The 23628-nt window shown below is 48.3% G+C and overlaps 1 protein-coding gene across 1 annotated transcript in view; it reads right to left on the reverse strand.

Annotated features, from left to right (window-relative positions):
• The window catches only part of FAM20C (FAM20C golgi associated secretory pathway kinase), a 55949-nt gene extending 39215 nt beyond the window's left edge, over positions 1-16734 (reverse strand). The window contains exons 1-2 of the mRNA XM_087942019.1: positions 15523-16734; positions 144-313 (exon numbers count right to left, since the gene is read on the reverse strand). Of these exons, the coding sequence (XP_087798145.1) occupies positions 144-313; positions 15523-16313 (961 nt within the window). The 5' untranslated portion in view covers positions 16314-16734. The remainder of the gene's footprint in view (positions 1-143; positions 314-15522) is intronic.
• Between the last annotated feature and the right edge of the window lie 6894 nt (positions 16735-23628).

Genomic DNA, 23628 nt, shown 5'->3' on the forward strand with positions numbered 1-23628 from the left:
GACTCTAAATATCATAACTATAAATATAAACGTCACCGACGGTCAAATTCAACTCCTGCAAAAGAAGCATCTCCCAAGCCAGCCATAGAAGACACAGTTGCACCGACACACAGATGGCAACGGTAGTTGAAGCGGCAACCTACCAACACTGGTGATTTTCTGGGTAGCCAAATCGTGCAGCAAGGTGCCAATCGCTGGGTTGTGCCTGGAATACAGCTCGTACCGGTTAATGCTAATGTGGAATTTGAGCCAGTTTGGGTAGGAATCGACGGATGTTTCACCCGTGGGTAGGAAGTCCTCATCTTCGTTTTGCCTGCCAAAAACAAACAAGAAAGATACAATAGAGAAGGTTAGGTTTTGTTCACGGGCCAGCAACTGATTTTGTAATCCTTTGGGGACATGGATGCCAACCTAGTAAGATGTTCCAAATAGGTCAAGTGGCATTCTTCTCTACATTAGGAATCCAAGCGATAGACTGGGTTCAAGAGAGACCATGGTCAATCTCACTGTTTCTCATCCTTGGCAACCTTGGAAGATGGGTGGATGTCAATTCCCAGAATTTCTCAGTCAACCATGGTCTGTCTCACTGTTTCTCAACTTTGGAAGATGGGTGGATGTCAATTCCCAGAATTTCTGTCAACCATGGTCTGTCTCACTGTTTCTCAACCTTAGAAGATAGGTGGATGTCAATTCCCACAAGTCCTCAGCCAACCATGGTCTATCACCCTGTTTCTCAACCTTGGAAGATGGGTGGACATCAATCCCCAGAATTCCTCAGCCAATCTATCTCAACCTTGGCAACTTGAGGATGGATAGATGTCCAAAATTGAATTCTCTGAGTTAATGTCCCCACCATCTTCAAGTTGCCAAGATTGAGAAATGTTGGTCTGTCTGACCTAAGTGGCTCATGCTGATTGTTTGTTCATTATGGACCACCGCTTCTTCTACACTGCAACCACTACGTAGGGCTTTCCACCAACTGCACAAGGCAGCCCACCAGTCTCCTAGCAGATGTAGGAGGTAGTCACGCTACTATGAAGGCTTCTCCATCTCTCGAGTTTTTAAGAACACAGCCACTTCTCATGGGTGGTTGGACATGGTTTTGATGACCATCTAGGCTGAAGGCTGGCTAGTTGACCTTTAGCAACCGTCCAGCACCATAATTTTATGTCTCTATTTCTTCTCAACATACAGGAAGAACATTGCTCACTTATTTACAACTTACTCCATTCCCATTTGCAGTCTAATGAAGCTCAGCCCACTTCAGAAGAAGTTGTACGCCTGGACACCACCTTAAAATGTCAAGGAATACTTGCTAGAGGACCTGCAGGAAATGACCTCTTGCTAAACCTAGATGGGATTGTCTTGTAAGGGATTAAACTGGCATTAAGAAAAGGAACACAAGGAAGAAATAAGCAGCTGCCCCCAGACTAAGGTCCTTTCACCCGCAAGGAGCTGGAAGTCCTTGTGAAATCATTTCAGAGCCTCATGGTTTGCATTTCTCTTTAAAAAAAAAAAGATTAACAACCATCTCACCATTTCAGCTGCTTCGTGCCCTGCCAAGAGACTGTAAGCATGTTGGAAACAGAAGAGTCTCAGTTTCTTAGGAAGAGTAAACGATTATGTCAAAAACATTCATATTTGACAGCAGGCCAAGTACAGAGCAATCCAAATCTTTCTCTCTCTGTGTGCGTATGTTTACACTGAGACAGAAGCTCCTAACAACCCAACCCCAAACCTCAACCGTACCCTGGAGAACTCTGGTGGTCAGGAATCCTGAGAGGAACCCCTTTCAGGCAAGCGAGCAGCAGATGCGTTCACACGACAGGTCAAGTTGAGTGAGGGGTCCTTGGTGCTCTCTGAGCTTGGTTGCCAGGACTAGCCCTGATGATGTTACTTAGGTTGGGTGATGGAATGCTTGCAAGAAAATCACCAAGCTCAGAGAGCACCAAGGACCTCACAATTCTCCTTCTCTTTCTGCACTCCACAAATCCCACTCCATTTTAGCATCGATGAGGTTCCCTAGTTGGGTAATGAAACGTCTGCAAGAAAACACCAAGCTCAAGGACCACCAAGGACCCCACAACCATATTACTCCTCCTCCTCCTCCTCCTCCTCCTCCTCCTCCTCCTCCTCCTCCTCCTCCTCCTCCTCCTCCTCCTCCTCCTCCTCCTTCTAGCACTAATGTTGTTCCCTAGTTGGGTAATGAAACCACCAAGCTCAGAGAGCACCAAGGATATCTTATTTCAGCCTTTATTGGTAAGTTGGGTGAGATTTCATGTTGGTTAAGTTTCTCATCATCTTCTTCAGTGGTTTAAGATACTCTTTACAAAGACCTGCTCTTCTAGTTGAAGACGCAGCACATTTTGCAAAACCAGAAAATTGGTTTCTTTAGGGTGTGATAAGAATTTAGCCACAAACTTAAGCAATCCCTGTGCTTTTTTTTTTTTTTAAAGTGACCTTTGATACCTAACTTCCTATTTGCAAGGGGGAGTTAATATTTGACTGTTCTCTCCTTCCACCGGCTATTTTTTTACCTATGTCTATTTAACTTGGGAACAAGAGTTCACTTGGTTAGTTCTGGAATTTTAATGGCATTGTGTTGGAAAACTCCAAAGTATCTGTAGGAACCGACATACACCACAACCGGATGTGTAGTGTCATCCACATTACGGAGAGTGGGATGAAACAACTTACAAATATCACAAGAGATATTTGGAGGTGACTTGGAAGTTATATCAGGTAGAGAATGTGGTGGCCACATTGCCTGAGGCAACCCCAGTTTGACATCACTGGATTGACTGCTATCCTGCTTCTGAGTCCAGCTCAAAGAGTTGGTTAGGTACCCATTAAGGCCATAGACACCACAGCAATAAGTTATATCAAAAACCACCTTGCCAAATGTGACTCAGCTCCTCCAGTCTGAACATCTAGAGAAGATCTTCTGAGGGTTCCACCTCACAGGAGCTACATGGTCTCTGACTCAGGGTTCGGTCTTTTCAGTGGAATCCTCCACACTGTGGAATATACCCTGCCCCATGGAGACATGCTCAGTTCTGATGCTCCCCGTATTTCAGAGGGAAGTGATGCTCACGCATCACTTTAACCTATGAGGCTGGTAGACAACCATCAATTTATTGCATTGGGTTGTATCTGTGTCAGCTTTATCAGATAGACCAGACAGGAAACAGGACCAGATAAGCTAATTCTAATTTATTGTAAAGCTATGTTAACAGAACCTTGCAAGTCTGAAAACACAATTTCCCCCTCCACACCAGTGGTGGGATTCAGATTTTTTTTTGCTACCGGTTCTGTGGGCGTGGCAGGGGAAGGATACTGTAAAATCTCCAGTCAGAGGTGGGATTTACTGGTTCTCTGAACTACTCAAAATTCCCTCTACTGGTTCTCCAGAACTGGTCAGAACCTGCTGAAGACCACCTCTGTTGTTGTAGTGACGAGGCAGTCAAGTTGTCTGATCATGAACAACTGAATCATGATCATCTTTATTGGAGTCTAGTCTTGCATTTATACACATTTTTAATTATCCTCCATCATTGGTTAACTTTTGTTACTGCTTAACTTTCATTACTGTTTAGCACAGTAATTAATTATCTCTAGTTAAAGTCTAACATGTGTTTACTTCCTCTCTCTAATCCTCCTTTAGATTAGTGACTTTGTTTACCTGAGTTGTATTTGCTTGGAAACATTCTTTATCTGAGGTTGGCCATCCGAGATTGGAACGTTCCTGCAATTACAACTCTACACTCTGTCCCACTCCCTTTACAGCACAGGAAACTAGTTTCTCTACCCATTATGCAGCTTGGGCTATGCTGTCTCTTCTTTCATCAGTCCTTGGGCAGCATCTCCTTATCTTCCAAGACTTTCTCGGACACCATTATAATCTGGAAGATGTTGAATTTACATTTTACCAACAAAGAAAGAAAGGGAGACTAGGATAGATCGATTACAAGCTATTTAGCTCTCGTCAACTAGCCATAACCTTTCTGGGATTCAAACCCAGGCAGAAACAGGATGCTCCATCCCATATTTGGTTGCCCTGATAGACCGGTCTCACCGGAAAAAAGCACTTAATCTGGAAGGTGGATTTTTTGCTTCTGATATTGTTTGGGATTTGATTCTATCGGTATCCATCATCCAAATTGGGAGAGATTAAAAATACAGGTAGCCCTTGGTTTATGACCACAATTGAGCCCAACATTTCCGCTGTTATGTGAGAGCTTTGCTTCATTTTATGCCCTTCTTTGCCATCATTGTTAAGTGAATCACCGCAGTCGTTAAGTTAGTAACATGGTTGTGGAGTGAATCTGGCTTCCCCATGGATTTTGCTTGTCAGAAAGTATCAAAAAGGGGAGAATTGCATGGCCTGGGGACACTGCAACCGTCATAAATATGAACCCAGTGCCTGAATTTTGATCCCGTGACCGTGGGAATGCTGCAACGGACGTATGTGTGAAAACTGGCTGCGAGTCAATGTTTCGGTGCCAATGTAACTTCAAACGGTCACTCGAGGACTGGCTGAAAGCTGAGGAGTATCTATACTACACCAATCAGGGGTGTCAAACTCAAGGCCCATGGAGTGCTTAGATCTGGCCCATGAGGCTTCCCCCAAAACAGTGAAGGACCGGCCCATAGTAACTCCATAAGCAAAAATGGAGACCGAGAGGCCCTCCCAATAGAGGTGGTATTCAGCCGGTTCTGACCAGTTCTGGAGAACCAATAGCAGAAATTTGGAATAGTTTGGCGAACCGGCCAATACCACCTAGGACTGGCTCTGCCCCCATCTCTCCTCTCCCTCCCAAGTCCCAGCAGATTGGCTGGGTCTTCTTTTGTTGCCCCACACAGGAGAATGGAACTGGAAAGCAGGCTAGTGAGGAAATGGAGATTTTGCAGTATCCTTCCCCTGCCATGCCCACCAAGCTATGCTCATCAAGCCACACCCACCACACCCACCAAGCCACGCCCACAGAACCGGTAGTAAAAAAAAAAATGAATCCCACCACTGTCTCCTGAGCTCCGTTTTCAGCTGCCATGGCCTGCAATTATCTGCCAGCGAAAACAGATGTTGATTTTCGCTGGCAGAGCACCTGGGTCACCACAGGTGCCTCGGACATGAGTGACGTCGAGATGGCCATGCTCATCTGTCCGTTCCCCCCCCATCTTCCTCGAGGTCAAACACAACCCTGACGCGGCCCTCAATGAAATCGAGTTGGACACCCCTGACACAAGTGAACTAACTAAATAAAACGCCACCTGTTGTTTCCGAACATTTACCAAATCGCCAAAGGAATTGCGCCATTGACCCACGGTTCATCGCTCCGTTGTTTTCCTCTGTCACTTTGCTGTGTCCAATTGGACACCAAATTGCCTGCGGGGATCAGCACAACAGCATAACAGCTAACAGGCCCCATTTGGCAAACGGATTCAAACGCAAGGCGGCATTGGGTTTGTCAAAGCTGCCTGCTTCATTTAAAGGAAATAAGGTTATCTGTGCGCTTCCTTTTGGAATTCACGTTGAATTTGGTGGAAAGAGACAGCATGTCCTCCGCCTTTTAACCAAGTCAGGTTTGAAGACTAATCAACTCAGCAGGGTGAACGCCAAACCTGACGACTAGAGTCAACGGTAAGGATCGGTGGTGGTATTCAAATTTTTTTACGACAGGTTTTGTGGGCCCGATGAGGGTGGTGTGGCTTGGTGGGCATGGCAGAGGAAGGTTACTGCAAAATTCCCATTCCCTCCCCCACCCCACTAACCTGCTTTCCAGCTCCGTTCTCCTGTGCAGGACAACCAAAGAACACCCAACCGATCAGCTGGGACTCAATGGGAGGCAGAGAAGAGATGGGGCGGGCAGTGGTGGTATTCAATTTTTTTTAACTGTGTATGGCTTGGTGGGCATGGTGTGGCTTGATGGACCGTGGCCAGGGGAAGGATATATGGTAAAATCCCCATTCCCTCCGCACCCCACTAACCTGCTTTCCAGCTCCTTTCTCCTGTGCCCAAATGATAACGAAAACTATGGTTTCCACCATGATTTATTTCTAAAGGTGGTAGCACCTGGTTGGCTACATCTGAAGCTAGGAAAAGGTTGGTCCTGATAGAGTAACAGAAACTGGAAGGGACCTTGCAGGTGTTCTAGTCCAACCCTCTCCTTGAGCTGGAGGCCCATTTCAGATCCTATACCATTGCCTCCAGAAGTTGTTAATGCCCCCAACATTGGATGTTTTTAAGAAGAGATTGGACAATGGTATGTCTGAAATGGTAGAGGGTTTCCTGCCCAGGGAGGGGGGTTGGGCTAGAGGACCTCCAAGGTCCCTTCCAACTCTGATATTCTATTCTATTCTATTCTATTCTATTCTATTCTATTCTATTCTATTCTATTCTATTCTATTCCTCAATTAGTTCGTTCATTCATTCAATCATTCATTTTCTCCAGCTGCCTATGTCAATGGATGACTCTGGAGAGCTTACAGTTAACGGTTTACAAACTTGCAAAAGCTTCTACCACCCAACAGTAAAACTAACCCAAATCCATCGTGGCTTAATGCTGGAATATCAACCCACCGGTAGGCTGATGCCACCAACGGAGAAGTAAATTTCCATCTCCTCGATCTATTCTAATGCTCTAAATTAGATGAATTTCCTTTCAGCGCGGACCTCTTAGTAAGAAATGAATCTGCTTTGGAGTTTTCTGGAACCCAGCCTTGTCAGAGACAGCGAGAAAAGCGAGTCTGCTGTTTTTTTTCTGCTGGTTTTAGGAAAAAGCCAAAGGCCTAAAATAAACAGCAGACAATGGCCGGTCAGCTGATCTTAAACTAGGCAGAGTTATTATCGCTTTAACGCCGAGGCTGCCCCAGGGAAGGGCTGGGACTCTCTTGCCCAAAGGCATCCAATGAGATTTGGAAGCAAGGAACAAAGGAGAGATTGACAAGCCGCTGAAAGAACAGAGCCAAAGGAATGGTCAATGCCGGCTATCTTTTCTTCAAAGAAGCTCAGTGACGGGGAAGTAAGCTAAACATTAATCTCTTCTGGCTTTCTTTTTCTGCTATTTGGAGGTACCTTGCCTCAGAATAGGGAGGCTCGACTTAAGGATAAGAATATAAGCCTGGAGTGCTTCAGGCAGGCCCTTTAGCACCTCACCCACTCCTCATTGGTGTGGTCACCTTCCTTCCTTCCTTCCTTCCTTCCTCCCTCCCTCCCTCCCTCCCTTCCTTCCCTGTTCCTTTCTTCCTTCATCCCTACCCTATCTTTTTTTCATCACTCCCTCCTTCCTTCCTTCCTTCCATTCCTTCCTTCCTTCCTCCCTCCCTCCCTTCCTTCCTCAATCCCTCCTTCCCTGTTCCTTTCTTCCTTCATCCCTACCCTGTCTTTTTTCATCACTCCCTCTTTCCTTCCTTCCTTCCTTCCTTCCTTCCTTCCTTCCTTCCTTCCTTCCTTCCTTCCTTCCTTCCTTCCTTCCTCCCTCCCTCCCTTCCTTCCCTGTTCCTTTCTTCCTTCATCCCTACCCTATCTTTTTTTCATCACTCCCTCTTTCCTTCCTTCCTTCCATTCCTTCCTTCCTCCCTCCCTCCCTCCCTTCCTTCCTCAATCCCTCCTTCCCTGTTCCTTTCTTCCTTCATCCCTACCCTATCTTTTTTCATCACTCCCTCTTTCCTTCCTTCCTTCCATTCCTTCCTTCCTTCCTCCCTCCCTCCCTTCCTTCCTCAATCCCTCCTTCCCTGTTCCTTTCTTCCTTCATCCCTACCCTATCTTTTTTTCATCACTCCCTCTTTCCTTCCTTCCATTCCTTCCTTCCTCCCTCCCTCCCTTCCTTCCTCAATCCCTCCTTCCCTGTTCCTTTCTTCCTTCATCCCTACCCTATCTTTTTTCATCACTCCCTCTTTCCTTCCTTCCATTCCTTCCTTCCTCCCTCCCTCCCTTCCTTCCTCAATCCCTCCTTCCCTGTTCCTTTCTTCCTTCATCCCTACCCTGTCTTTTTTCATCACTCCCTCTCTCCTTCCTTCCTTCCTTCCTTCCTTCCTTCCTTCCTTCCTTCCTTCCTTCCTCAATCCCTCCCTCCCTGATCCTTTCTTCCTTCATCCCTACCCTATCTTTTTCATCCCTCCCTCCCTCCCTCCCTCCCTCATTCCTTCCTTCCTTCCTCCCTCCCTCCCTCCCTCCCTCCCTCCCTCCCTCCCCCCTCCCTCCCTCCCTCCCTTCCTTCCTTCCTTCCTTCCTTCCTTCCTTCCTTCCTCAATCCCTTCCTCCTTGTTCCTTTCTTCCCTCATCCCTACCCTATCTTTTTCATCACTCCCTCTCCCTTCCTTCCTTCCCCCTCCCTTTCCTTTCTTCCATCACCCCTCCCTCCCTTCCTTCCTCCCTCCCTTCCTCCCTCCCCTTTTTCCTTCCTTCCTCTCTTCATCCCTCCCCTCCCTCTCTCTCTTCCTTCCTTCCTCCCTCCCCTTCCCTGGCACTCCTCACTAAATAACCACCTTGTTTGATAACAGAAATTCTGGTCCTAATGCTCATAAGCCAAGGACTATCTGTAAATCTTTGCCAGCCGCATTTATCTCAACATTTATTATTTAGGATGCGGCCTTAGGAAATGAGAACCAGTTTCTCTAGTGGTTACAGATGCTGGGTTAAGAACAGGGAGACCCAAATTCTAATCCTGCCTTAAGCAGGAAGCCAGCTGGTGGATTATGGGCCAATCTTCTTCTCTCTCAGCCCTGGGAAGAAGGCAAGCAAAGCGCTTCTCTTCTGAACATCTTCGCCAAGGAAATGTCATCATGAATCAAGATAAACCCGAAGGAACGTATCAACAACAGCCTCAAGAAACAGCCACCAAGAGGCATAAACAAAATACAATTTTGTTCTCCAAAGTTCAGGGGAAACGAAAAATCTGCCGGGCCTCCCATAAATCCAAAGGCTTCATCTTCGATTCAATTTTATTCCACCGGCTGCCTATCAATACAGAATGATGGATAGGTCTCCAACAGACACACACTCTGCTAATCCATTTACATATGATTAGAGTATTAGGATTCTGAAATAAAACAGAAAAATTCACTACCTCCACCATTATGCTCCTAGGATTCTGGTCGCTGTCCTATTTTCACACTGCAGCCCAGCAGCTACGAATCTCAAGGTTGCAACGGATTTGCCTGAATCAGTAAATAACATGAATAGACTCTCTCTTTTTTTTTTCCATCTCTTTTTTTCCGAGACTAAACTTCCAATAGAATTAACTTCAGAGGAAAAATGGGGAGAACTGTCCCTCTGGGGTTGCAATATTTCTGCATGGCAATATTTCAAGAGAGGGGTGGGGGGAAATAGAGAGAATTACCAAAAAAACAACAACCCAGCATTGAACTGGCTGGAATTGCTAGAAGCTAGAGACCCCAGGTTCATCAGTTTAAGTAATCCTTGATTTATGACCACAAATCACCTTCTTTTAACAACAGGGACGGTAGGCACAATGCACGCCCCTTACAAGGTTATATACTTATAAGTCAAGGGCTTATATACTTATATACTTAGAACAGGGGTGTCCAACAGGCAACTTTAAGGTGTGTGGACTTCAACTCCCAGAATTCCCCAGCCAGCACGTGCTGGCTGGGAATTCTGGGAGTTGAAGTCCACACACCTTAAAGTTGCCAAGGTTGGACACCCCTGACTTAGAATAACAAAGTTGAAAGGAACCTTGGAGGTCATTTAGTCCAGGGGGTCACCAACCGTTTGGACCTCAGGGACCACCAAACTCATACTTTTTCATCTTGTGGACCATTAATATGAATTTTGACTGACGGTGGCTTGCTGACGTGGGTGGGAAAGTCGGTCCCCTATTCCAGAGCTGCAGGAGTCACAGGACTGACCCTTTGGTCATCCCAGAGCAGCTGCTCCTCCACCCGGGTGCACCGGCCTGCCATGGACTGGAGGAGCTGCTCTGGGATGACTGAAGGGTCAGTCCTGTGACTACTGTGCATCCTAGATTAATTGCTTTGGGGGAGGGACATTTTTCTGCAGGCCACCAACATTTTCTCATGGACCACCAGTGATCCCTGGCCCACTGGTTGGCGACCACTGTTCTAATCCAACCCCCTGCTCCAAGAAGAACCCTGATATATCGGACAAATGGTTGTCCGATGTCTCTTTTTGAAACGACTTATTTCTTTCCTTCTCTTCAGGTTATCTTCCACACCCACTGAACGTATTCCATCCATTCCTCCTTTCACCCCCATCACCCCCATTCAAAGTCTGTGACGAGGAAGGAAGTTACGAGGGAGTCTTGCAACAGCGACACCTTTGTAATGTCTCCAAAATTGTCCGTTCTTCCCTTGGATATCGGGTAACACACTTTTGTGTGCATAAATGCTCACCGGGGAGAAAAGGACTTTGCGAATGGTATCTAGAACGTTTTGGCATCCTGATCCAAAAACACTTGAAACAGATATTTTCGGGATAAGTGATGGCAATTATTATAACCAGTTGTGAAGGAATTGTCTTACAAGCTGGACAATTGTCAGCATTCCAGTGAAACTCCCCATTTCCATTCAGCACTCAGAGACAAAGTCAGTGGTGGGATTCAAATAATTTAACAACCGGTTCTCTGTCCTAATGATTTCTTCCAACAACCAGTTCACCAAACTGCTCAGAAAGTTAACAACCAGTTTTCTAGAACTGGTGCAAACTGGCTGAATCCCACCACTGGACAAAGTCCATCCAAGTAAGAACTTATTAAAGAGGTCATATTGGCACATCTGGGAAAACCCGAATCAGAGAGTTCCAGGTTTTCTCTTCCCCAAGAAAAATTCAAAATCCATCCCCTATACCCATCAGTCCATCACATGGCCCAATCAAATCTTAGTCGCAACTGGAGACATCCCTTCAGTCTCTCCCCTCCAGGTGCAGGGCAACATGTCCTTGACTCTCTGAGAAAGAATGTTGTTGAGTCTAATCTACTACTCACTCAGAATTCCCCCCTCCCAAATTCCCAGGCACTAAACCACGGCAGCCTCGAAGCTTCTAAGTAAAATATGACTTCCATGCCTGACACAATTCCTTCTCTTGTACCACCAGCTAAAATCAGAGAGCTGTCTTCAGTAGGTGGCCACCTGTACTATACCTGTGAACTCTGGAGACAATGAATTATTTTTTTAAGCAGATGCATCTTCCCTTTAGAGACCTTTTAGAAAGTTGTGGAAGCAGGAAGGCATCTTTGGCCTGCTTTCTGAAAGAGCTTTTCATAAAGTGGAATATTTGAGTCCCTGACCCACCAACTTCATTTCCATCCTAGCTGAAAAACATGAGACCTATAATCAAACAACGTCAGTGGGGCCAAGCTCAGAGGACAAGACCAAGAGAAATATATTTCAGCTCTGGTTCTGAAGTTTACAAAAGTGGGACGAAGTCCACCTGGGGTGGTTAAGATAACTAGCATGAAGTTGGATTAGTTGAAAAGTTTTTAAAGAAGGCATTTTTTCTTTCCAATAAGATTTATTTCGCTGTTTTCCAAAGTCAACATTTCGGACATTGGAACAAAATACAAAAAAACAAAACAGCCCTGAAAAAGAACCGCTTGGCTGCTTAACCAAGACAAAAATATTCTTCATTTTTATGAATGAAAAAACCTTCTGGGCCAAGACAGAGATCAAGGAGACTATTCTTCCTTTGGCTTTTTAATTATTATTTTTGGTTCCCCTGTAGTTGGGGAGGAAAAGCGTTTAAATATTTTAAATGCTGAGATAAAGTTTTGTAGGCTGCTTTGTGGAGTCTCTCGTTCAAAAGGCCAGCTATGCATTTCCATTCATAAATAATAAGAGACGGTTGGCCCCCAGCAAGAAGGAGAAATTGACTTATACAGTCCTGTTGTTATTAATGTTATCGAAGGAAGGGGGCAGCCTTGGATGGACAATCACATCGGAGGTGCCTTTGAACCCGAAACACCTGAAAATCCATCCACCCATAAATGGAAAGATGCGAGTCACTCTTGGTGTCAAGATTTCAAGATGGACTCAACTCTGGAAGAGGTCACAGGTTTTGGAAGTCTACCTGGGGTGGTTGAGATGTTTAGCATGAAGTTGGATTAGTTGAAAAGTTTTTAAAGAGGGCATTTTCTCTTTCCAATAAGATTTATTTCGCTCTTTTCCAAAGTCAACATTTCAGACATTGGAACAAAATACAAAATACAAAAACAAAACAGCCTTGAAAAAGAACAGCTTGGCTGCTTAACCAAGACAAAAATATTCTCCATTTTAATGAATGAATGGGCCTTTGGGGCCAAGATAGATATCAAGGATTTTTTTATTTTTTTTTGCCAATACTAAGAAATGATTTTCAATCTTCTAGTCTAGTTTACAGGCTAGAGAGATCCTAGTGATTCCATCCAGGAATTAAGAATATCCAACCCCGATTTCCTTTCCAAGCTCAACTAAGGTTTTTGGACTTCTGCCTTATGGCCTACGTAGACAACTGCCATGGTCTGGTTTTAATAGGATCACAGATTGTTCAGCCCCATTTGAATAAACCACAGCTGGTTGAGTTCAGACAACACCAAAAGTGTTGTTTACAAGTCACAAAGGCTGGATTCACACAGCATGGCAAAAAACCAACGTATCTCAGCAGGTTGCGTGAATCCAAGTCAAATGTAGCTCTTCAGAAGCTCATGAGATATTTTTAAGAAGTCAAATTCATGGGCTATACCTTCAGATCAGGGTTGCTGGTGTTTTTACGGAAGTTTTGGGAGAACATAAGAAAAGTCATAACATGGTTTCTCTCTCTCTCTCTCTCTCTCCCATTTTATCTTGGAAGCTGACGTCAACAAGATCCTGTCATAAAAACCATGGTCATTTAATGAGATGTTTGTACTTTTAGAAACGGTGGGGTGGAGATTATACAACCACAAGGATCGTAAGAGAGAACCTGGGATGGGCTAAAAAGAAATGCTTTATCACATTGTTTTTATTCCTGCTTTTGGGGTGGAAGATTTAGAGAAAAACTAAGATGAGAAAGGACTCACCATCTGTCTACCTCTTCTAGGAATTAAGTGTCTTGCCTTATCTACAATAGCTCTATCTTTGCAGAGGTGGGAGGGGCAAACTATTCCTTCTTATTCTTCCCTGATTTCATCTTTCTTTTTTTACTTCCCACCCCATTCAAGGATTTCATTCGTCAATTTCATTCGCCAATTTCATTCGTCAATTTCATTTGTCAATTTCATTCATTGTCCTGCTTCTCATATTATTCCACTACAATTCTACCACGATGCTTGGAAGACTAACCAGCCCAAAGTCAGCCAATGAGTTCAGTGGATTGCAGTCCAATTCTTTTAACCTACCAAAAACACAGCAGCTTTTTTTTCCTTTCTTTTGGTTGAATTCACTTCTCCAGCTACCTCAAAATAAAATCAATCTCTCTAACAATCTTTTCCAGGTTCTTTCTTGGGTAATGTCCTGTTTGACAATTACCAAAATTTCCTTGCCTTCCTAACGTGGCGCTTTCTTCAATGACCAAGGCTATCATGTCTGTATACCCTGGACAGCTTGGCTGAGGATGATGGGGTTTGCAATCTGGAAGGCACTGAGAGGAAGAGAGAGCGAGAAAGAGAGCGCGAGAGAGGTAATGGGAAAGGGAGAGAGAAAGAGAGGGAGAGAAAGGGAGGGAGGGAGGGAGGGGGAAGGGATGGAGATCTTCCTCTTGTATATCAATCAAAAAGAGCTGATTATGTTTTCAAACACCATTTTTGGGAGACCAGTGCAAGACCAAGAAAGTAACCCAGTCTTTGATGGAGGGGAGGCTAACCGGTCACAATAAACCCTTCTGTTTAAATTTTGGACAAGGGGGTGCTTAATTCATTCAACTTTTTTTTTTTTTTTTAAAAAGGCAAAACCAGAAAGAGAAGCAAAACGGGAGCAAAAGTCACCCAGGGTTAGCTGAGTCTCAATCGAAGCACATTTTGCAGGCGTTTTTTTTTTAACTTAAGGTGAGGAGACAATTGGCTTGAAAGCAGATAGAGAACGTTCTGACAACCTTTGTTATTGCAAAGGTTGCGGGGAAATGGGTGTCAGCCAACAAGAAGCAATCCTTTCTCGTTCAGGGAAGGGGAGCAAGGACTGAGAGCCCATTTTCCTGTATAAAGCAACCCACCCCCCTGGTTTTATAAGGTGGGATGGGGGTGGGATAGGACGATCGATCCAGGCAGAGCTTCTGCTATTTTTTAAAAAAACATCTTAAATGCAGCAGGAATTGGAGAGAAGTGATTTGCCTTCTTCCTAGCCTTCTCTCCTCTGGTTTTCAGTAGGGGCTGTTTTTTGGTTTTTTTAAGGAGAGGGGTGTTCCCAGCTCATCCGTGCCTCTGTTCTGTCTCTTCCACAGGAGGAAGGGGGGAAAGGAGAGGTAGAAAAAGAAGAACATTTTAATTTGATAATCCTTCCGGGCTAATGGAAGAGCACTCAACGCCAATTAGTCTGCATTCATGGTGTATTTTTTGTTTTTTTTTAAGGCCGACTGTCCACCCAGCACCAATGTCAGCCGTTCAACATCAGCCACGCTTCGTCCTTCAGAAGGAACATCTCCATTATGTGAGGAAGGAGAGTTGGGTGGGGGTGGGTGGAAGGTTCCTGCTTCCCCCCTCCCTTGAGCTGAATTTGGCTTTAAGGTTAAGGATCTGACTTGGACATCCCTCAAAGGCCAAAGACCACGGCTTAGTGAATCAATTGCAGTTGGCTTGTGAACCTCCCAAAGACATCAACCTGGCCATAACTAGGTCACTCTATATGCCGGTGTTGGGTTCCTGCAGGACCACAGATGTCTTCAGCCCTAAGGGACTGAACCATCATGGTGTGAGGGATGGACTCCAGGCAAAGATTGGATTGGAAATCTCAACCCGTTTGGGTTGAGATTGGGTTGGGTATTTCAACCCATTTGGGTTGAGATTGGGTTGGGTAGCTCAACCCATTTGGGCTGAGATTGGGTTGGGTATCTCAACCCATTCGGGTTGAGATTGGGTGGGGTATCTCAACCCATTCGGGTTGAGATTGGATTGGATATCTCAACTCATTTGGGTTGAGATACATAAACTTGGGCTGATCAATCACATGTCTTGGCTTCACACACCCAACAGCATCCATCTTGGTGGACAAGCCACAATTTTCTAGGTGCTCATCACATTAAAGTCCAGCATGGCCAACCGGCTCATCATCTGGGAGCCTTCAAACCTCGGTGGGCGACTCCCAACAGCTTGCATTCCCCAGACCACACCTGAAGGACAACAACACAACAACTTGGGGATGATGAAGAACCCTCAAGTGTGCTCTCCCACCGCCCAGCAACCCCTGGATTCTCTACTCTGGGCTTATGCAAGCCCTACAAAACCCCCATCGAGGTTGAGCCGGTCGTGTGAAGCCGAGCTCACGGCCCGGATGCCAAGTAGGGCGTGCCATGCCCGTCTTTGCAATGCTAACCCCCACCTCCCTCGTCCTTCCCTTTCCCCAACCTTATCTTTGCCCCCCACTCACTCACTCACTCACCACTCGGGATTCTCCACCGCCTTGGGGTTAAATCGGATGTCGCTGTTGACGTTGAACAAGAGGTCGGCCTCGTCCAGCGGCGGCGAGGCCAGCTGGTAGAGCGGGTGGGCGAAGAGCGAGGCCAGGCGGGAGCCGGTGCCCGCGGGCCCCGCCGCCCCCGCCGCCCCCGCCGCTTCTTCCTCCTCCTCCTCCCGGTAAACCGGCAGCAAAGGAGGCGAGTGGGGCTCGTTCTGCAACCGGCCGGCTCCTCTCGTTTTCCCCTTCGCGTGGAGCGCCGCGGTGCTGAAGGTTCGCCGCGGCGCCGCCTCTCCTCCTCCTCCTCCCGGCTCGGCGTTGGCGTGGCTCGGCCCTTTCTCTCCGGAGCGCGAGCTGAGGTTGGAGCTGGGCTCGCTGCTGAAATCCTGCAAGAGCCGCAGCGTGTGCTTGCTAGGCCAGCCCGCGGCTGCCGCGGCCGCCTCCGAGGCGCCGGGTTTGGATCGGGACGGCTCCTCTTGCGCTCCAGCCGCCGCCGCCGCCGCCGCCGCCGGAGGAGGCTCCGGCTCCAAGGAAGACGGCGGCGGCGGAGGTTCCTTGGGCCAGCCGCGCCGCTCTTCCCCCGGCTGGGCTACAGCGGCGGCGGCGGCGGCGTGCGAACAAGAGCAGCCCGGCTTGGCATCCGCCGCTCCAGCTTCGGCCCCCGAGGCTCGCTTCTCCAGCTTGGGCAAGAGGTCGATGAGGATGTGCAGAGTGCACGCCACTAGGAAAACCAGCAGGATGAGAACGCGGAATTTGCGCACCAGGATTAGCTTCATGGCTCCGGGAGAATTGAGGGAAGGGGGTTCCTCCCCAAGGCAAGCTGGAAAAGCGACCGGCGAGGTGGGCGGCTCAATTCAGCAGCCTGGGCTCGGAGAGCGGGAGAAGCGAGGCTGGGAAGGGGGTGGGTGGGTGGGTGGTGTCTTTGGGGCAAGCGTTGGTTCTTGTTTTTTATTTTTTTCTTCTTCTTCCCTTCCCTTCCCTCCTCTCTTCTTTTATTCACAATCCAGTCGTCTTCCACTCCGACTGCCACGTTCCGTCCATCTCGCGAGAAAGGCCTGGGTAGTTCCTCCCGGCCTTCTTTGGCCGCCGTTGTCTCCAAAAGGTTCCTCCCCGGCTTTGGGCCGAAAAATCAAATCAAATCAAAACCAAAATCGAAAGAAGGAAGGAGAGAAAAGGGGGCTCCTGAGCCAACCCCCCCCTCGCCGGAGCTAACCAGCCAGCCAGCCAGCCAGCCAGAGATCAGCTAGGCGAGCCTTTCCAAATGGGACGCCGCCGCTTCCAAGCTGGCCAACGCAGCATCGATCGCCTTTGGTCCGGGGGGGAGGGGGGTGAGGGGAGGAGGAGGAGGTGGGGGGCTCAAGAACAAGCCCCCCAAAGTAGAAAAAGGTCCTCGGAGCGCCCCAGGGTGGGGTGGGGGGTGGGGGGCTTTAATTCCCGGAGGAAGGGGGTCGGCGGGAGGTCAAAGCAGCTGCGGCACTTCTGCGCCCCTTCCCCGACGTGGCACCCCCCAAAGCGCCCCGTCTCCCGGAGAAGCAGTTGGGCATTCGGTACCGGGGGCTCCTCCAGAACTAGCCAGCCCGGTTTGTTGCCGGAGCCTTCCTTGCCACAAGCCAAAGAGGGGAGCCGCAAAGCCCATCCGCCGGCCGCTTGGCTTGCTCCCTCACCACCGCCGGCACGAAAGGAGAACCGCCACTACCCGGAGAAGCTGCTGAGGCCCGGTTGGGAGGTCCTCGCCTCCGGCTCGCCTCGTCTCCAAACGCGAACCGGCCCGCCTGCTCCCTCTCTCTCTCTCTCTCTCCAGCCCTTTCCGGAGGCTGCAGCTGCTGCGAAGGCTGGAGCGCAAGAGCCGCCGCTTGACAGCTAGGAAAAGCGGGGGGTGGGTGGGAGGAGGAGAGAGGGAGGAGGAAGAGGAGGAGAGGGAGGAGCGGCGGAGAAGCAAAATTTCAACTCCCCCCACTCCCCGCCAGCCCGGGGGAGGAGAGAGGGGGGGCGAGAAGGAAAGAGAAGAATCAGCGCCCTGCAGTTCCCATCCTTTCTTTCTCTCTCTTTTTCCTTTCCAGAAAGAAATGTTCGCGCGCCTCCTCCCTCTTCTCGGGGCAGCCCCGAGCCGCCGAGGTGACCCCAAACCCGAATGCAAAAAAAAAAGGGGGGAGAGGAGGGATAAAGGAAAGGAGCCCACCCACCCACCTATTCCCTCCCCCTCCCCTTTCAAAGGTCAGTTCCTGACAAGGCAGGCGGCCAGCAGCCAGCGGCTGCAGCTCAGCTGGCTCCGATCGGGTTTCGCTGGAAGGATGGGGGGAAGGAGGGAAGGTGGGGCGCTGGCAGGTGCAGCGGGGCTCCCCCTCCCCTCCGTTTGCAGCCTCGGTGAAGGCGGCGGCGGCGGCGGCTCGCGCGTTGGTAGGCAGAGAGAGAGAGAGAGAGAGAGAGAGAGAGAGAGAGAGACAGAGAGAAAGAGAGAGAGACGTTCCTGCCTCGCGGTGGGTGTTAAATATGAGGAGGCAGCAGTTCGCCCACACGTCACTGATAAAGACATTGGCTGGAGGCTACCGGGAGAGTAAGAGGAAAAGCTGGCGCTGTCCCCCCCACCCTCCCCATTTCACTCCCTCCTTTCTCCTTTCATCCTCCCTTCCTCCGGTCTCTTTCCTCTTAATTCTGCTGCTGAAGAGAAGAGAAGAGGTTGAGAGTTGGTGATTCCCCTGTGGGTGGACAAGAAGGGGGCAGAAAGAGCCCCCACCCCACCCCAACTCTGGGAAACAGCTGGTGGTGGGCTCAGGAAAATAACAGGACAGCAAACCTCATGGCTAGCTTGGAAACTCTCTCTCTCTCTCTCTCTCTCTCTCTCTCTGTGTGTGTGTGTGTGTGTGTGTTTGCTAGGTCTTTATTTATTAGCTTTGAAAGGCTTAAGCTGGTGCTGGGGAAGACTCCGGTGAGTCCCTTGGACTGCAAGGCCATCCAAACGGTCAGTCCTAGAGGGGATCAACCCTGGCTGCTCTTTAGAAGCAGAAGATAAAACTCAAAGACTTTGGCCACCTCATGAGAAGGAAGGACTCCCTGGAGAAGAGCCAAATGCTGGGAACGATAGAGGGAAAAAGAAGGAGGAGGAGGAGGAGGAGGAGGAGGAGGAGGAGGAGGAGGAGGAGGAGGAGGAGGAGTGGGGGACGTCAGAGGAGGGGGCTGGATGGAGTCACAGAAGCAGTGAGCTTCAAGGGACCCCAGAAGATGGTAGAGGACAGGAGGACTTGGAGGAACGTTGTCCATGGGGTCACGATGGGGTCGGATATGACTTCGCCACTAACAACAACCAAAGGTTAAGTGGTGTAGGAACTTGCACTTCCTCTCTTAGTGCCCAATGGATTTTGGGGTAGGGGTAGGGAAAGCGGAGCTTAACTTTCGGCCCCTCCCGTGCAGTTTTTGTGGTGGGGTCACAGAAGTGAAGGGCTGCCGCTGGCATCTTTCTCCAGCTTCCCAGTCTGCCCTGGGATTTCACTGTGGTCTCCATTCTGAGTGTTATCCAGGTCTCCTCGGCTTTGCCCCAAGAGATAAACCAGGGTTGGCCAAGTGCTGCCATCTGCTGGGCAACGTGTTTTTAAAAGATCTATTGATGTCTACATCTATAGCCTCTTTGGATAGTGAGAAGAGCAGCATATAAATTAAATAAAAGTGTCCATCCATCCATCCTGTATATTGGTCAACTCGACGCAAACGTAGCTAATAAACTCCCTTTTTTTATGACCCTGTCATTCCTTAATTCGGCGTAGAGTCGCCCCGGGGGCGACTGAATAGAGCTGAGCATTTACTGGCCGGATGCCCTTCCTGACATCACATGGAGTTCGCAGCAGATATATTTTTTTTCTTTGCATCCTAGGAGAGAAAATTTTGCGGCTACCTAGGATTGAATTCTCAACCTTCCAAAGGGGAGGCAAGCATTTTCGACAGGAGGCCGCTAGAATACCTAACAATTCCCCTGCTTTTTCCCCCAACAACAACCTCATGAGTTGATTGGGCTGAGAGAGAACGAACAGCCTAAAGTCACCCACCCTGTCTTCATGCTTACGGTGGAACTAGAACTCACAATCACCTAGTTTCTACTCCCGCACCTTCACCGCTCTACCAAACTGATTCCATATGCAGAAGTCCTTTACATCGGAGTAATAATAGTCCTGACAATTTCACTAGATGCCCCTCGCTGCTCCAGAGAGGAGGAAGACCAAAGCAATTGTGTTACCCAAGGCCACATGAGTGGGAACAGGGATGTGCTGGATAAATCACTTTCTGACATCACACCCACATTAGCATCCTGAATAGCTTTTGCACATCTGGCTGCACATTCATCAGCCTCCACAGAAGCGGGGACTCTGGTTTCATGGTTTCCCTTAGTAGGAAAATTGTAAACAGATCTAAGGAAGTCAAAGCAGGACCAACTATCTACTCCAATCTTGCAGAGGTCAATGTGGATCTCTGTTCAGTTGGCCATTTTGCTGGAAACAGAAGAATAGGAGGGCGTAAGATAAATTGAGGCTCTCTCCTTTTATCACTTGCATATTCACGTGGACGGGTTAAATTGTGCCCAGAGAAGAAATTCATCTTGGGGAAATTGACACATTTCCTGAAGAGGAAATTCATCTCGGTGAAATTGACCCATTTCCTGAAGAGGAAATTCATCTCGGTGAAATTGACACATTTCCTGAAGAGGAAATTCATCTCGGTGAAATTGACACTTTTCTGACGGAACATGTTGCCTTCTGCTGGTACAGAACAGAACAGAGTGGGAAGGGACATTTGAGGTCTTCTAGTCCAACCCCCTGCTCAAGCAAGAGACCGTATACCAATTCAGACAAATGGCTGTCCCATCTCTTCTCCAAAACCTCCAGTGATGACACACCCACAACTTCTGAAAGCCACGTCTGTTCCACTGGTTAATTGTCCTCTCTGTTAGGATGTTCCTCCTTAATTCCAGGTTGGATCTCTCGTTGCTTAGTTTCCATCCATTGCTTCTTGTCCTGCCCTGAGGTCCTTAGGAGAATAGGTCGACCCCCTCTTCTCTGTGGCAGCCCCTCAAATATTAGAAGACCGCTATCACGTCCCCCCAATCCTTCTTTCCACTGCTCATTTGTCAAGAAATTTCTCCTTTAGGTTGCTCCTCTTCTTGATTATTCCCATCTATTACTTCTTATCCTGCATTCAGGGGCTTTGGAGCAGGAGTCACCAACCGTTTGGACTTCAGGGACCACCAAACTCATAATTTTAAATCCTGTGGACCGCTAATGTGAATTTTGACTGACGGTGGCTTGCTGACGTTGGTGGGAAAGTCGGTCCCCTATTCCAGAGCTGCAGGAGTCACAGGACTGGCCCTTTGGTCATCCCGGAGCAGCTCCTCCAGTCCACGGCAGGCAGGTGCACCAGGGTGGAGGAGTAGCTGCTCCGGGATGACCGAAGGGCCAGTCCTGTGACTGCTGCAGCTCTGGAATAGGGGACCGACTTTCCTACCAAGCCAACCTGGGGCGGATTTCCCTCCCCCACCATTGGTCTTACCTTCTAGTTCCAGCTTGCATGGTTCTACTCAAGGTAAGGTTTGTGCTCGGCCGAAGGGTGGGGGCCAGCGGGTGGGCGGAACCATGTGGGTGGCGCAGCCTTGTATTCCTGTGCAGCCTGGCTTAATTGCTTGGGGGGGGATGACATTTCTCTGTGGACCACCAAAATTTTCTCGTGGACCACCAGTGGTTCCTGGCCCACCGGTGGTCCCTGATGGTCCCTGGTGGTCCCTGGGCCACCGGTGGTCCCTGGTGATCCCTGGTGGTCCCTGGCCCACCGGTGGTCCCTGGTGGTCCCTGGGCCACCGGTGGTCCCTGGTGATCCTTCGTGGTCCCTGGTGGTCCCTGGCCCACCGGTGGTCCCTGGTGGTCCCTGGTGGCCCCTGGCCCACCAGTTGGCAACCACTGCTTTGGGGAATAGATTGACCCCCTCTTTTTTGTGGCAGACCCTCAAATAATGGGAGACCACTAAGAGATGAAGTAAGAGATGGGAAGCACACTTGTGCATGCTACTTTCCTGGGAAGGGAAGGGGGTGTTGCACCCCTTTTAGATGTTAGCAATAGGTAGCCTATACTGCAGCAGCTGTAAACTGAGCTTAATGTGTTGCTTATTTTAACAGAGTCTAGGCGTATGTTTTCTTCTTAACATTTTCCCAAGGGTAATGCTTCCAAGATAAAACAACTCTGATTTTTTTTTTTTTTTTGGTAAAGTAAGAGGAGCAAAGAGATAAGCAGAAAGAAGCGTAGCTATTAAGGAGACAAATCCTGAGCCTTCAACCCATCGTGGTTGAAACACTGAGACAATTCTGGGTTGGTTCAAAGGCAGCATCATTGACAGTGACGGTCACCTGCTTGGATTATTGATACATCCGCTATTCATCCTATTGATAGATTTCACCTTTTTGAGGATATGTGGCCTATTGGCGACCGGCCCCTCTAGCAGCTGAATCAGAGGAGGAGGAGGAGGTGTGGGTCAGCATCCAGGCAACAGAGAGAGGGGATGAGAGGGAGTGGGAGAGGGAGAGAGGGAGCCTGGGCCGTCCGTCAGACCTCAGATGGAGAGTTGACAGTCCCTGGGTCTGGAGGTGGCTGATGAAGAAGTGGAGGAACAGCTGGGTACAGTGCCTGACACGCAGAAGACAGAGGAGAGGAGAGCAGTGGAAATCTATGGGCTGGTCCTTGGGACGGAAGAGCCACCGCTGCTAGCAAACCCCACCCTAGTTCTGGGGATAAAAGGCAGGGGCCTGAGATGAATAGATGTGACAGACAACTATTTATCTTCCTGCTGGATGGACTTGTTAGTCTGGTGAGTCAGACTTTTACAGTTGTTTACAGTTTTAAATTTGGGGCTAACTTACTGCTGTGCCAGAATGGTTTTTTTTTCATCCTGATTGGTTGGGAGTCTTGGTCTGTGTTTATTGGTCTTGGAGTTTGCTGTGTTCTGCTTGATTGGTATTTCTAATATCTATTTTTCTGTTTTGTGGGTTTTTTTGTCTTGGTTGGCTGGCAACATTGTGTTCCTGTATTGGAGGCTTTTAGTGCAGCTTGGCTCTGAGTAAATGGACAGCTATCATTTGTTAGGAAGCTAGGTTTCATCTGGGTGCCTGGTTGGGGTGTGTTTGAGCTGGAGGTATCAGGGGGGATCTGTTTGTGCCCAGGTGTTTGCCTGGCTTGTGGTGTGGAGATTTGTTTGTGAGCGCAGGCTTCCAAATAATAGACAGTCTTGTGGAATCATCTCTTCTATTCATGCTTTCAGGTCTTTTTTCAATGAATAAGAATATATCTTGGTGACGTTTTGGTGAGGTCTTGTGCTGTAATCTCCTGGGTCGTTTGTTTTGTAGTGATCTTTTTTCATTAGCCTCCCGTGTTTTAACGGCTTGGGTAATAAGTTGTGTGATGGGCTTGCGAGTTCTTTTGTTGTGGTATCCTGGGTCCTGCATGGTAATCTCTTCGGTCATTTGTGTTTTGATCTCTTTTTTTGTGGAGATATCCTGGATTTTGTGCTGTAAAGTCCTGGAGATTACAGCACAAGATCCAGGATATCTCCATAACAAAACTCACAAGGCCATCACACAGCCCATTATACCAACATTAACTCTATCAACCAATCAAGAGGCAGCAGCGCAGCCAACCAGCCCAACACACCAGCTTCCACCACCAGTATTTATAGAGAGACGGCAGCTCCGATCACACACTGCTTGCACTGGCATGAAGCCGAAAGCACCAGCCTGAGGATGGCAGGTGGGACCTTGCTGAAATGTCACCAAGATACTCTTAATCTTACATGGGAAAAGACCCGAACACACCTATACATATATATATATGTACTAATGCTATTCAAAGGGAGTGGGTTTCCACCATCCTGTGAAGCATACCGAAGGCAAATCAACATGAAAATAGAACTAAAGTCAGGATGTTCTGTGAAGACAGATGCTGTGTGCCTTTAATTGAACTAGTAACCCCTCTTGTGTAAAAACATTCTGTGCGTAAGTTCACCGGTTTATGCAGCTTTAGGGTGGTTGTACTTCCGCTCCTGTGGTTTTTAGATATATCCAAAGCA

This window comes from Pseudonaja textilis, chromosome 14 (genome assembly GCF_049901715.1).
Source record: "Pseudonaja textilis isolate UNSWEBS1 chromosome 14, rPseTex1.2, whole genome shotgun sequence".
In the NCBI taxonomy this organism is placed as follows: Eukaryota; Metazoa; Chordata; class Lepidosauria; order Squamata; family Elapidae; genus Pseudonaja; species Pseudonaja textilis.